This window comes from Lytechinus pictus, chromosome 7 (assembly GCF_037042905.1).
Source record: "Lytechinus pictus isolate F3 Inbred chromosome 7, Lp3.0, whole genome shotgun sequence".
Taxonomy (NCBI): domain Eukaryota; kingdom Metazoa; phylum Echinodermata; class Echinoidea; order Temnopleuroida; family Toxopneustidae; genus Lytechinus; species Lytechinus pictus.
Window position 1 is genome coordinate 45,716,524 of NC_087251.1, and position 14,655 is coordinate 45,731,178.

Sequence of the window (14,655 nt, forward strand, 5' to 3'; positions counted from 1 at the left end):
TTCTAGTTCTATAATTTCATATATTGAAGTATTTTGAAAATGACTAAATTTTACCCTGAAATATTTTTTAAATAATTAGTACATATTCTGCATTATGGAAGAAATGTTGAGTTACTCAGTGGCAAACCTGGAAAGCCTTGTCAGGAAGGATTAAAAAAAAAAGAAAAAAAGTCATGAGTTACTGCCCCTTCCAGAAGCATTATACCCATCAACAATTGTCTGATAAAATAAGAAAAGTTGATAATCTAATTTCTGTCGGGGGGGGGGGGGGATGGGGGGGCAAAGTGCCCACCTCCCTGACGTACACTCACTGACTGGTGGAGTTAACATTTAATCAACATCATACCAAGCATTTCAGAGTTGCTGAATCAGGTTTTACTCACAGACTATCCACACTCTTATAAATGACTAATCACCAGGGTCCCGTAACACAAAGGTTAGCGATTAATCGTACGCTTGATTTTTACGATTGATTGTTCATTGTAGTCAATGCAATCAATCTATGATCATTGCTAAGCTTTGTGTTACGGGCCCCAGATAGTTCCATGAAGGGCTCATAGGCAATTCACTTCATTTTTTAAGGTTTACTCACTAATCACAATCAACCTTCTCACACTTGTTCTCATGGAGGCAAATCACTATTCATGATTCACTCACAAACTACCCACACTCGACCTTTGCATACTATCAAAAAGTTACAAATCACCAGATATCTCAATAAAAGGCTCAGAGGCAAATCATAGCTTTTTTTTGTTGTTCTGCTCCAAAGAATTTATTTACATTTCACAAAAGGGGTGACCTTGGATCCATTTCTAGCAATCAGGCACCCTATAATATAGTTCATATCATTGTACTTCATACTTTTTTTTCCTTCTCTCTCTCATTATTAAAAAAGTGTTCTACAAATATACGACCCAGTACTGCCAACTGCCATTTAGGTTCACACGCAGTGATCTTACTCGTATTGAGCAAGGTGGGGGAGGGGGATAAATGAGTGAATTTGAATAATGTGAATAGGCAAGGGAGAGTTGGAAAGGATGCAAGAGAGAGAGAGAAGAGGAGAGAAAAGAGGACAAAGGTGAAGAGAAAAGAGAGATGTCAAGAGAAAAGAAGAGAGAAGGGAAGAGAGAAAGAGAGATGGGGTGCAGACCATGATCATGAAGAATAAAACACAAATAGAATTACATTCAAGTTGCACTCGGAAAAACAGAGGGAAGAGACAAATAAGCAGAGATAACCAAGAGAGAAATGTACCAACATCTGAATGCAGGTGAAAGTAAATGGCAGAAGATGTGCTATAAATGACAAATACACAGGATACACTCAAAGTTTAAGACCATATCAGATGATAAACCCAGACATCGATTTGTCACTCGATGGTGTAACACCTTGCATGTCATGACATGGGAAAGTATGTCCGCACATGCCTCTTCATCAAAATACTGAATGATTCTGCTCTCAAAACATAATAAATACATGTCAATCTGTATCATGCCAAATGTAGAAAATTCATAGACAAAGACAGAGACGATAACCAATATCTGAATGCGCCAATTTAGTAAGCAAGGCTTGATATTAATCAACTTTAACAAAAATATGCGTTGGTTACCGAGTCAACTTACCCGGAATTGCTCTGGGGGGTGTTTCACAAAATGTGACTAATGGGGTATTGCAAGAAACTTGCAATCAATTACAAGTCTATTTTGGTCCCTAAATCAATCATATGTCTTGAAATTAATAGCAAATTCGTGATTGACAATCTGCTTGAAACAAGGAGTGTAATCTGATTTGCTACAGCTAACGTTGATCTATCAGTTTAAACAATGGCAACAGAATATTTGCAATTGATTCGCAGATATTTTCTTGCAACACCCCCCTAAGAGTCGTGCTGAAACGCCAACGGGCACCTGACATCTAACATGTAATCTGACCGATGGCTACACGGTAGTGCGCATGATCTGACCAATGTGGTAATGCCTTATAGACCGCACGCAACTGAAATTCAAGTGCTACCTGTAAGTCACACTTAAATCTTTGAGACACACCCCACTGGTTTATTAACAGGTAGTTGAATAATCATATAAGGATTGGTGTCAAGCTCTGCAGGAGTCACAGTGCTTCTCTTTCAAATGTTCACATTATTTTTTTGACACTTGGAGGACAGAGAAAAATTGCATCATAAAATATGTATCGATTGTCGAATCTAACTCTGGACACTTCCTGAATTAAATTAAAAAAAATAATAATTGAATGACAGTATAAGCAACAGTCACACCAAGGAAACCGACTCCAGTCCGATCAAAGATATTATGTTATTGTGAATGGTGTATCATCGATCGGTTTGAAGTTGGCTTTGTTAGTGGGGCTGAGGCATAACAATGTAACATTCAGACGCTGCTAACAAGTGCTGTCAACACTCCTGCGACAAAGCCTTGGAAACAAAACTGCTGTCAACTTTCCTGAAATGGTGTCCTCTGGGGCCTGTTGCGGGAAGAGTTGGGTTTAGACGCAAGTCAAAACATCAAGCGCAAGTCCCAAATACGGGTGCTTCATTGGCTGAAAATCAAGTTGCGCAAGATTTTTTGAGCTGCGTTTGATCGCAACTCTTTTCTGCAACGGGCCCCTGGGAAACAAAATAAAGTGTTATAGCGAATCATATGGAGATGCCTTGTACACTTGCTCAACAGCACAGTGAAAACAAGCATATTTTTAATTTTCATCAACATTCTTGGCATTCTTGCAATGGTTTGGCAGAATCATTGCAAGTATGGAGTCACTGAATTTCACATGAATACAAAGAAATACCAGAGATGTAGAGTGGGCCCTGTTGCACAAAACCTACCACTGATAATTCCGCCATCAATTGGAACTTCCATGGCATTGATTGTGATTGGCTGTAGAATGTTGTTAGTCTTGTTGCCATGGTAGTTGCAATTGCTGGAATTTTATCCATCAACTGATAGTTTTATAAAAACAGGGATAGAATAAGAGGATGTGATTTACTTTGTCATTACATGTAATTGCATAATATAAACCATATCATTCAAAGTCCATGATACAGTTCAAACAATCTCCATATCATGTACAATATAATGCTAAATATACTTCTCTCTAAAGGAAATCTACAAATATTTGGAGTAAATTTCAAATAAAATTCTAGAGAAATGACAAGATTCAAATTCCATATGAACAAAATAAATTACAAAATAAAAATTACAAGTAAAATCTGATAAAACCATCTAAAAATGGTAAAAGAGGGAAGAAGCTGTTCGACATTCGAACGCGTATCGGGTCAGGCACCATTTAAATACGAGATAATTTTTAACGATTTCTTTACATCGGTTTGGAAATAAAGGTTTCCTATTCTGCCACAAATGATGACTAACTAGCTGTACAAAGATATACATGTTTTAGTACACTCTGATATTTTACACACAGCATAATAGCGAAACATTGTGGCAACACATATTTGCTTTGTACAGATCCAAAACACAACACAGTGGGGAGGGAAAAGAATTTGGCGTCATTATCCATAAAAAATAAACCTTTCTCAACCAAACTTAAATACCAGTATTTGTCACATAAGACACATGATAGAATTTGTTATCAAAGACAACTTAAAAAAAATAATAAATCCCTCTAATAATTGAAAGCAAGAGTCGATGCATAACATGCATTGAAATTTGCATTCAGAAATAATTGGCAGGAGGGGGGGGGGGGAGGAAAGGATGAGCATAAAAACTGAGTCAATTTCATTTGTGCACATAGTTGGAATGCCTGACTTCACAAAGAAGTAGTTGAAAGAGACTCTAAATGCATCACTAATTAGAAACACAGAATGGTGCATGACACAAAGTTGCGACAGAAAACTTGCTTGGACGGCCGTGCTGTAAGATCAAGTCAACACACTTACTCTGAAGCTGAAGGACCGATATTTAGCACCATTCGAAAAATATTAGTGGTGAAAATGAGGACCACTCAACAAGTTCTTGCTTTTTTGCGAATCATAAATATGAGGAACAGTCCCAATCGATTGACCGAACTTGAGTCCTCTATTCTTGAAGACCTTATGGGGAAAAATATGAGTGTTATATTGACAAATCTGTACCCCAAGAATGAAACAGATAATGCATGAATCTTCCGATTGCAATCCTATTCTTCGTGAAAAAAAACACAATGAATCTTCAAACCATGAAGGGTCTTTCCGAAATCTTTGCTGGTGGAACCGATTCATAGGAATTTTCATGAAAATCAAAGGTCTTGTGAATTTTCTTGTCGTGAAAAATTGTGCATGCGAAGGTGGACAGTTACATAAAATGTCGGAAAAAAATTAAAAATCAATATAAAGGACTGAATGACAGACTGAGAACACGTCTATAGGTTCGCACTATCTCTCTACCTCCATCTCACACATAAAACATCTCTCTCGCTCTCTCTTTCTCTCCGACACAATAACGACAATTGCGCATTTGGAAACTGCCAAGCACATTCAACCACATACACGATCATCATATATGCAAAATACACACGACTGGAAAGTGGTATGAAAAATATCTTGACTTTTACAATAATTGTACACTGCTTTACATTGGGTTGGTGATGGGGGCCTCGAGTTACATACTCCCATCGGATACCTGAGTGATGGTGGTGCAGCATAGATTCCGCGGGACAATTAAAATCGAGGATCGCCGACTATTCGTTACAAGCTACCGAAATCCTTGCATCCGATTGGCTCTGAGCAAAAAATTGTTGGTGAAAGTAAATGATTATTTGTTTTTAATGAGATGCACCCCAGGCGATCGCATCCATCCTACTCCAGGGGGTAGTCCGCTCCCTGGGAGCTTTTCATGGAGAGTTTCGTCCGTGATTTTCACCGACTTGTTTGCTCTCAGCCAATCAGAAGCCAGGATTTCAAGTAGCTGTCAACATCCGCCGGTGAAAACCGCTGAGAAAATTGTTCATGACACACTCCCCCTATCTCATCGGCAGAGGTCACGGGTCTTTCTAAAATAAAAATCATAAAACGTCCAATCTTCTTCATATCTTCTCTAACTGGCTTGTGCTAATGCCTCATTGAACAAAAGATAAAAAGATACCCCAATTATTGCCCTTGTCCAAATCCATGAATATCATAATTGTAAGTAGTGTGTATAAAAGCCATACTGGAATCTATCGTGTTAAAAGAAGAAAGAGATAGGCCTTTAAAAAAGACAAACCCAAAACATTAAAACACACACGAGTGCAGGTTTCGAGCTCAAGTGAAGGCTTGGTAAAGATCCAAAACAGACCTTGGCTTTGAAAACATATGACTTCTCACGGGACATGAGGAAGCAATTTATGTATACATGATGACAATCTTATTGTATACACAGTAGAATCTATCAAGCAATTCATCGTGATCTGGGCATGGCACATTTTCATCATCATCTTCATCATTGTCATCCCAATCATCATCATCATCATAATCAAGCTTGTAAGCTCTCGAGGAAGCCCTAAGCTTAACCGTTGTTCCTGGAGTGTGCGTCAGCGTGTCTTTGCCAAGGTCCCTTGAGGCAGACGTGAACCCTTGCGATAGGTAATACTTGTTGCACACGACGGCGAGTTTGGCAACGTCCAAGGTCGGGTCTGCGTGCGTCTCAACAGGACCAGCAACTCAAGGCATAGGTGAGTAGGTGGAGGACGGGTTTGATCTGACTGGACTGGATGCTTCCTAGATCAGACGTGCTCTCTTCAGCGGAGGGTGCTCGTCTGCATCTTCGTCTTCGTCGGAATCCTCGTCAGGATAGTCTACCAACCCAACCAAACCTCCCTGCCGAGGTCAAATAAAGAGAAGAAATGAAGTCTACATTAGCAGATCTGGTTTTCAGAAGAATAAGAAGTTGAACTACCCTGTTGATATTCCTACAAACATTCATGCATTAGACTACGCATATGTTGACCTTCCCCTAAATAGAATCATCAAAACATGTATAAATAATATCTTTTAAGTCGGAAAATGCTTACGTCAAAGAGATTTCTATGGTCCCGAAAGATTCAATCTAGTTTACATCAGCTAAATTTTTATTCCAACCAAAAAATTGATTCCCAATTGCAAAAAATTGATTCCCATAATTCTCTTTTTGACGATAACTCAAAGAAAATAATGTGACGTGCAATGGTCTCCAATCAACTGGACAAACAGCACAAGACACACACACACGAAGCATGCGATAGCTGTACCTTTGCCGCACTATTTGCCTTCAATTCAGATGCCGGTGAAACCTTCTTTACCTCAGCGCTGCCACCGATGTTATTGGCTAGCTCCGTGTCTGCCCCCAGCTTCTTGATGGTCGGTGATGTCGACGTGTTCGAAGACACCGGAATGGGACTGGATGGTCTGTTGTTGGTCAACGGTGCCGCCCTCTTGTTGGGGTTGTTACCCGGTGACGGCCTGAGAGGTGTGTCCGGTCTTCCGTTGCTGGCGTTCAGGGGTTCCGACCTGTTCAAAAGCTGGTTTTCTGGGATGGTGAGGTATAATCAAGCAGAATACTGTTGAATACTGTGTCCAATGTTAGCAGGACAATGAACGTTGATCTAAAACTGACTCCATAGATTGCTGGATTGACCCTTTAAAATATTACTGACGATTGGCAACATAGATAAACACATGTGGGACAGTGTATTATTATTATTGCTGCCATTTGGCTGTAACACCATGCTTATTGTGCTATTTTTCTTTGAAATTACACATTTTCTTCAAGAATCATATGGCACATATTTTCATTTGCACATTGAAACTCTCGGGTGCTCATTTTATTGGATTCTGCAACATATTTTCAGGGGTGGTATTCTGAGATCCATTTTATCTCAGATAAAATAAAATAGTTTATCTCCGTCAAAATCAGTGAGATAAAATCTCTCCGAATTGGTATTCTGAAAACAATTTTATCTTCATTTTATCTCTGTAAGACAAACCTATTTTTTAATCAATATCCAATTAGGAATGCGCTTTTATGGCTCTCTATCATTCAACCAATGGAAATCCATTCCACTAGGTGTGGCGAAGGAGTGAGATTGCGTCAATTTATTGACTTCAAATACGCTTGCACTATACGCTTGTGCGTCTTTACAGAGATTTCTTTTTAACAAAAATGACAACTCTCTTTTTTTTTTCGAAGTCTATATCCCATGTTTTCAAGCATCATTTCAAAGACAATATTAGTCAAGAAAAGTCTTATGAAATACTTCCTGATTGTACAGGAATAACGTTAAGGTGTTGTTCTCAATGAATATAAGATTTTTCTTCATTTTCATGTCAACATTTGGAGTTAATTCATCTAGAAATATTGACGAAATCAACGTCGCGGAGATAAAATAGCCCCTACCCTCTTTTAAGTTTATTTTATTTTTTCTTCGAACTTGGGCGAAAGCACATCACCCGCGTTGCAATGGCCAGATACGCGATGGGTATGTCTACGCAGCCACTGCTCTGTTGCGTATCATCATAGATACGCAAGATAACATTTTTAATTTTATCTGAGAGATAAAATGTCATCTCAGAATACCAATTTCATTTTAAGAGATAAAATAAAATATTTTGAAGCTAAAATGACCTCAGGATACCGCCCCAGATTGTTACCACTACTGGCATTTATCTTTTAGAGATAACTGTCTTTTCTCACCTTTCTTGTTGCCAATTATCCTTCCCGTGTCCTCGACATCATCGATGACATCACCACAGATCTTGGCTGATCGGAATGCACTGTCTACAACGGGGACCACTGCTTCCGCATCCTCTCCATCTTCATCTTGATCGAACCAGAGCTCCTCCTCCTCGTCCAGGTCACGTGCATCCCGTCGAAATCTGGTATTCTGAAGGATGCTCGCGTGCCTCAAACTGAAATGTGATAAAAAGAGTTATATTAATAAATATTGATGAACGGTATAATGTGAAAACAAAGCAAGGATGATGATGATGTGGATGATGATGGTGATGGTGATGATGATGATGATAATGGTGGTGATGATGAAGAAGATGATGATGATAATGATAATAACAAATACAACAATATTCCTAATCTTGTTTTTGTGTTGTCTATCATTCTGAAGCTAACTTTTTTTCAATCGCTTATTGTGTAAAGCAGTTCAAAACACACATGAATTCAATGTGCATACACTTACTGCTCTATACATTTGACAGTGTCCTAAAAACTCATAACAACAAAAACACTAGCAATGTCTGTATAGTGAATATTATTCACATTCACTCCCAATCCAGCAGCCAAAAAATATAATCCAAGCTATGTTTAATTCTCACAGAACTTCATGTCATTGTTGACAGAAATTAAAAAAATAGTAAACAAAAGAAATGAATAACAATTGTACAAAATAGCATAAACAATGAGATAAAAACATCTTTCAATGAACATGTTTCTTCATAACTGCACCAAATCAATACCGTTCAAAATACTGATAGGTATTGTTATACTGACTTACTTGTCTAAGTTTGGCCTGGTGTTGATTCTGTCCATGAACTGTTCATACTTGACACTAAGCCCTTTGAATGTTGCTACATAGTCCACGCCTTTCAACTCTTCACCGTGCTTCTCCACTATGTGTGTCAAAAGCATCTTGATACCCTCCTGGTGATCAAAACAGGATAACAATGATTACGCAATATCCATATTATGGAAATGATTTAAGAGAAATAATGTGTTCAATTAGGTAAAATCTTAATGAAGAGTGATGGTGGAGGTGGGGAACAGCATTTATATTATATTGGATGGCTCAGAATGGAAATACCAGAAATATTCCAAGAGTTTGGGAAAATATTCCACGAATTGCAGATGAGTGGAATATTTCTGGTATTTCATGACATAAAGCCATCCAATATAATCATTATTATCTACACAACCCCCCCCCCCCCAAAAAAGAGGGGAAATTTGATAACAAATCATATCACTTATCACATCACCACTTTAGGATCAATTTTGGTCATTGACATGCGACTTACATGCAGTTCATTATGACGTCATTGAGCGCAATTGTGATCTATGCTGCGCATCGCATTGCTTTCATTGTTCTACCCATTGTATATTTCACACGTACGCGCATGCGCACTAGACTGTTGAATATGGTCTCATACTCAAAGGTAAATTTTGTACACGAGCCTATGGGATATTCATCGGATTTCCGTCATTTTTAGGGATACGCTCTGATACTGCACAGGCAATTGATGCAGACCAAAATACGCGTTTTTAATGTATGGCTAAAACGCTCTATATAGATGATAATAAATGATATGATATAGCCAATAAAATAATTGAAGCACAAGTTGAATGAAAACATTATGTCCAATTGTATGGCAGACTACTAATGAATTTATCTTTTTTTTAATAAAAGCTCTTCCACACATTTCAATGGTGTTTGCTGTACTTGGAATAGTCTCTCAACTTAAAATGTCACTTTTTTACCAAATGACTGCAAAGCTCTAAAGAGTTAGGACTTAACAAAGGATTCTCCAATATCTCATCTCACATAATTCATTCAAAAAATACATCTATCAAATCAAAGAGGAATTACAAGAGGTTTTGATTATACTTACTATCCTAATAAACTCAAAGAGTTCGATGAGAGCGGAGTTGAGTAGGTTATATTTGGACCGGTTGACATTGAAGAGACTAACGAGGGGCTCAAAGAGGTTCCCTTTGACAATATACCTATTATAGAAGTCATCTCTCATGGCTACTACCTTCCTGAAGAACCTAACAGCACCTGGAATTGACAATGAATGGGAAAAAAGTTATATAATACCATACAAATGTAACCCTGATGATCATAACAACAATAGTAATAATAATTACAAAAATCATATTTTTTGCTGATACACGTTTTACTAAGTTTACTAGGTAGTATTATTCATCAATGCAGTATTATTTTCGTATTGAATAATTAATTGATTTGTACATTTTGTTTATACCCCATATTTTGTTACAATCAGTTTTGTTTCTTTCTGGGGGGGGGGGGGGGTAGGTATAATGAATAAAAGAATAAATATGACTATCTTCCATTCTAGATGAAAAACAAATCTTCCCAAACTTACATAATACAAGGAAATGATGCGAAGATCTAAGTAAGACTAATATTCTCCTGAGAAGATCTTTGTTGATGATGTAGTTCTTTATGTGGTACGTATGATGCTCCACTGCAAACGTTAATAACTCTAGAATCAAACTCAACAGCTGGGATGTCTGGTAGTCATCTGTCGAAGAAGAAGAAGCAAGAAAATGAAAGTCAAGAAATACTGCATGAGAAACCCACACCAATGCTAAAAATAATTTTGTGTTTGAGTACAATGTTAACTGACAAATAAAAAGAAAATGGATGAACAGTGAATTCAAAGATGCATATTGTTCCAAGATTTAAATTGAATTGTCAGAATAATAAATCAGCCAAAATAACAAGTGGAGTGCCTCTGGCAGTCTCGCCTTCATTACGCCATTCGATATGGCAGCAGTGCTGACTTTGATAAAAATAATAATTCACAAAAAACACCATTCGTATAATAATCTAATACTATGTTCATTGACCATAAATGACATTTGACCTTGATGAAGTGACCTAGGACAAGCGCAAGATGAGCAATGATACTCGATTACCTTAGGTTAAGATTTGATGTTGACGCCGACACCACCGCCGTCGGAAAAGCGGTGCCAATAGCCTTGCTCTGCTATGCAGGCGAGACAAAAATGGACGATTTCTACTTACTAGTCATTGACAACAAGGTAGCCTTTCATGAAAAGTTTAGTTAGTGATTTTTCCTGACTAATTTGCTCTCAGCCAATCAGATGCAAGGATTTCAGTAGTTTGTAAACAATAGTCAGTGAAAACCACCACTTGTTCCATGAAATGCTCTCCAAGTGTGATGAAAGAGCCCAGGGTCCGTTGCATAAAAGTTACTATTATGGTAACTTTGCAATCCAATGGTAACTACCATGGTAACAGCACTCATCAGCTAATCAAAATCAAGGACTCTGCAAGTTACCATTGAATGGCAAAGTTTCAATAACAATGTCTTTTATACAATGAGGCTCAGTTTTGCCAATCTTCTACTAAAGTGAAGCTTACCTTTACTGGGTTTGTCATCTATCGTATTGGCAAGGAGAGGAGCAGTAAGGACATGCATACAGTGTTTGTAGAAGAATGTTAAGAATTCAGTCTTCTCTGTCTTCTGCAAAAAGTAAGGGAAACAAAAAATAAAACAATTTATGTACCACACACACACACACACATAAATAAATGTAAATTACAGAATCAAAGACAGAATATCATATGCTAACATAAACAAGTATTCATTTTCATGAGGTATTTCCTCTCACTTCAAGCAAGAATGTAGTTTGATTGAATTTCAACTAATAGAAAACCCAAAATAAAAAGATCAAGTTAATTACAGCCCTATGGGTAAACTCGGGGGGGGGGGGGGGGGGGGGCATTTCACTAACAATTTTTCTCTGAGCCAATCAGCTGCAGGGATTTCAGTAGGTCAGTGAAAATCACTATTCGTTTTGTGAAATGCTTCCTAGATGCAAGATTAAACTTGGTATAATGATGGCACATCGTGCAATTCATGCACTTTTGTGAACTCATCTATTGTGACGGTGATAAACACCACACTTGGCCGCCGTGCAAGAATTTTTCTGAGCCAATCAGCTGCAGGGATTTCAGTCGGTGAGTGAAAATCACTATTCGTTTTGTGAAATGCTTCCTAGATGCAAGATTAAACTTGGTATAATGATGGCACATCGTGCAATTCATGCACTTTTGTGAACTCATCTATTGTGACGGTGATAAACACCACACTTGGCCGCCGTGCAAGAATTTTTCTGAGCCAATCAGCTGCAGGGATTTCAGTAGGTCAGTGAAAATCACTATTCGTTTTGTGAAATGCTTCCTAGATGCAAGATTAAACTTGGTATAATGATGGCACATCGTGCAATTCATGCACTTTTGTGAACTCATCTATTGTGACGGTGATAAACACCACACTTGGCCGCCGTGCAAGAATTTTTCTGAGCCAATCAGCTGCAGGGATTTCAGTAGGTCAGTGAAAATCACTATTCGTTTTGTGAAATGCTCCCTAGATGCAAGATTAAACTTGGTATAATGATGGCACATCGTGCAATTCATGCACTTTTGTGGACCCATCTACATGTATTGTGACGGTGATAAACACCACACTTGGCCGCCGTGCAAGGAGCATGAGTAGCATTGAATATTGTTATGACTGAATTCACAAATATGGCTGAATAATTTCAGCATTATAAAAATAAGGGAATGACATGGTAAAAATAAATCGAGCAGATATTGTGATAAACAGTATTTACTATTGAAAAGAAGGAAACAACATAATTGATCTCATAGAAAATTGGAAAGATGTCAGAAATCTTGCTCAGTTATCATCCAGAAGCTAAGCTCTAATCAATAGATGATTGGAATATAACTTACAACTCCAGTTGCCATCATATTCTCAGGATCTACAAGCATTTTTAGGATGTTCATCAGTTGAAGGGCACTGCCAAGATCTACATAACAAAAAACAAAAACAAAATAGTATTAACAATGAATATCAATAATGTAGGTAATATTTGAAAAAAATTCTTCATGTTAAATAATGAATCACTTTGCCTAATTAAATAAAAACTAATGCATATCACACAGTTCTACCATAAAAAAAACTATTCTGACATCTAGACAATGTTAGAATCATCAAAAAATATTTAAAGAACCTTTGAACTATTTCATCACCAGAATGATAGTAGAATATGGATATATTTATAATCACATCAACCTTAGATTTTCCAACCTTCCTAATTGAAAAAATAGAGATGATTTTGCTAAAAAGTATGAAAAAAAATGCATTTCTCATAGAAGCACACAGTAAAATTATTAAAAAATTGGAATATGCTATCTAAAGAGCTTTAAAAAGGAAAAAAAATTCTCTCCTCGTAAGTCAAGATGGTCGAGAGCTCTGGAATATATTTAGGAGTAAGGTGGACATGACTTAGAAAACATGAATTCCACTTTCTATATTTACACATAGTGAAAGCAAGAGCCGCCGTCAGGCCTTGAAATGGAAGAAGCAAAGGGTAGCTATTAATAAGTCGACTTACCTGGATCTGTGTCGCAAATCATCTGCTCTATGACAAGGTTGATTAGTAGTACATCCTGCAAGGGTGTATACAAGGTAGACAACGTATGTTACACCTTAACATGAATGTCATTCTCAACAACATTGAACACGAGTGGCTCACCTAAACAACTCTAAACATGAATGGTTCACCTTAACATGAATGTCATTCTCTAAAACACTGAACATGAGTGGCTCACTTAAACAACTCTAAACATGAATGGTTCACCTTAACATGAATGTCATTCTCAACAACATTGAACATGAATGGCTCACCTTAACATGATTGTCATTCTTAGCAACATTGAACATGTATGGTTCACCAAAACAACACTAAATATGAATGTCTCACCTCAAAATGAATGGCACTCTCAAACAGCACTGAACATGTATGGCTCACCTCAACAACACTAAATACGAAAGTCATTCTCAACAACACAGAACATGAATGGTTCACCTTAACATGAATGTCATTCTCACTCTACGCAGAACAGCATTGCGGTAGGAATATGTTCTGGTGGTTTTGCATGGATAACTTCTGCCGTTCCACAACAACAATAACAATAATATGAGAATTTATAGTATGCTGGTATCCATCATGAGTTTATGCTTTTTTTAATTTTTGGGAAAAAATTACAAAAAATGCAGTTTTCTACTTAAATTGCTTATGGTGCAATGAAGAGGTGATTATATTGCAACATAATATCAAAATGAAGACTAAGGAGATTAAAGAGTCCTATTTCAAAATAACATACAAGATCTTTATTCAAAGATTACATACTATATTACCTGATCTTGAAATTATTTAATGGTTGATTTATACATATAATTCAATACAACCTATATCAAGAGAATACTAATTCTACAGCTTAACAATACCTTGATATATAACCTTCAAAATCAATCATTTTGAAACAGTAAGACTTCCATTATATATAGACAAATTATTCTGGAAAATCTTATTTAATGTATTTCTTGTCATGATATCAGCATATATGATGCCGTTTAAAAATCACACATTTTCTAACAATAGTAACCTTCTACAAAACATCTGGGGCCCCCGATTCATAAAACTTGTTACAATAACAAATTTGCAATAACAGTTAAAAGCTACCAAAATCCTTCAATGTTGTTGGCTGATGATAAATTTGTTATAAAAAAATTGTATTTATTATAATATTCAACAAGTCTTCCTGAAACGGAACCCTAATGATATAACACATTCAAATCCTATTCCTATCACTCATATTTCTGCAGTAAATAAGCATTTCCTTTTCATTACTACGAATGAGTAATTGGTGTGGTCTGGGCTTGATTGAAGGAAACAGTTGTTAACTCACGCTCATTGATACCCTACAAGATGCTCAACATTGTTTCAATGTATATGCATCTGACAACAATAATAGGAGATTATATGGCTTGGGTCGGCTCGAGTGCGGGGTTGTAGAGGGGTGACTGGGAAAGTGAGGAAACAAGATGCAGTCAAATAC

At 37.1% G+C, this 14,655-nt stretch overlaps 1 protein-coding gene across 4 annotated transcripts in view; it reads right to left on the reverse strand.

Moving 5' to 3' along the window:
- Positions 1-744: 744 nt before the first annotated feature.
- LOC129264146 (serine/threonine-protein phosphatase 4 regulatory subunit 3A-like) overlaps positions 745-14,655 on the reverse strand; it is a 30,708-nt gene continuing 16,797 nt past the window's right edge. Inside the window, exons 8-17 of one of the 4 annotated variants that reach the window (XR_010294244.1) lie at positions 13,149-13,203; positions 12,484-12,560; positions 11,107-11,209; positions 10,082-10,240; positions 9,584-9,753; positions 8,476-8,621; positions 7,662-7,876; positions 6,220-6,497; positions 2,633-5,809; positions 745-2,481 (exon numbers count right to left, since the gene is read on the reverse strand). Coding sequence is in view for 2 of the 4 variants with exons in the window: in XM_064102878.1 (XP_063958948.1) it covers positions 5,711-5,809; positions 6,220-6,497; positions 7,662-7,876; positions 8,476-8,621; positions 9,584-9,753; positions 10,082-10,240; positions 11,107-11,209; positions 12,484-12,560; positions 13,149-13,203 (1,302 nt within the window). In the remaining 2 variants the exon portion in view is untranslated. Of the gene's footprint in view, positions 5,810-6,219; positions 6,498-7,661; positions 7,877-8,475; positions 8,622-9,583; positions 9,754-10,081; positions 10,241-11,106; positions 11,210-12,483; positions 12,561-13,148; positions 13,204-14,655 lie in introns of all 4 variants that reach the window. The other 3 variants (XR_010294245.1, XM_064102879.1, XM_064102878.1) reach the window with 3 other exon arrangements.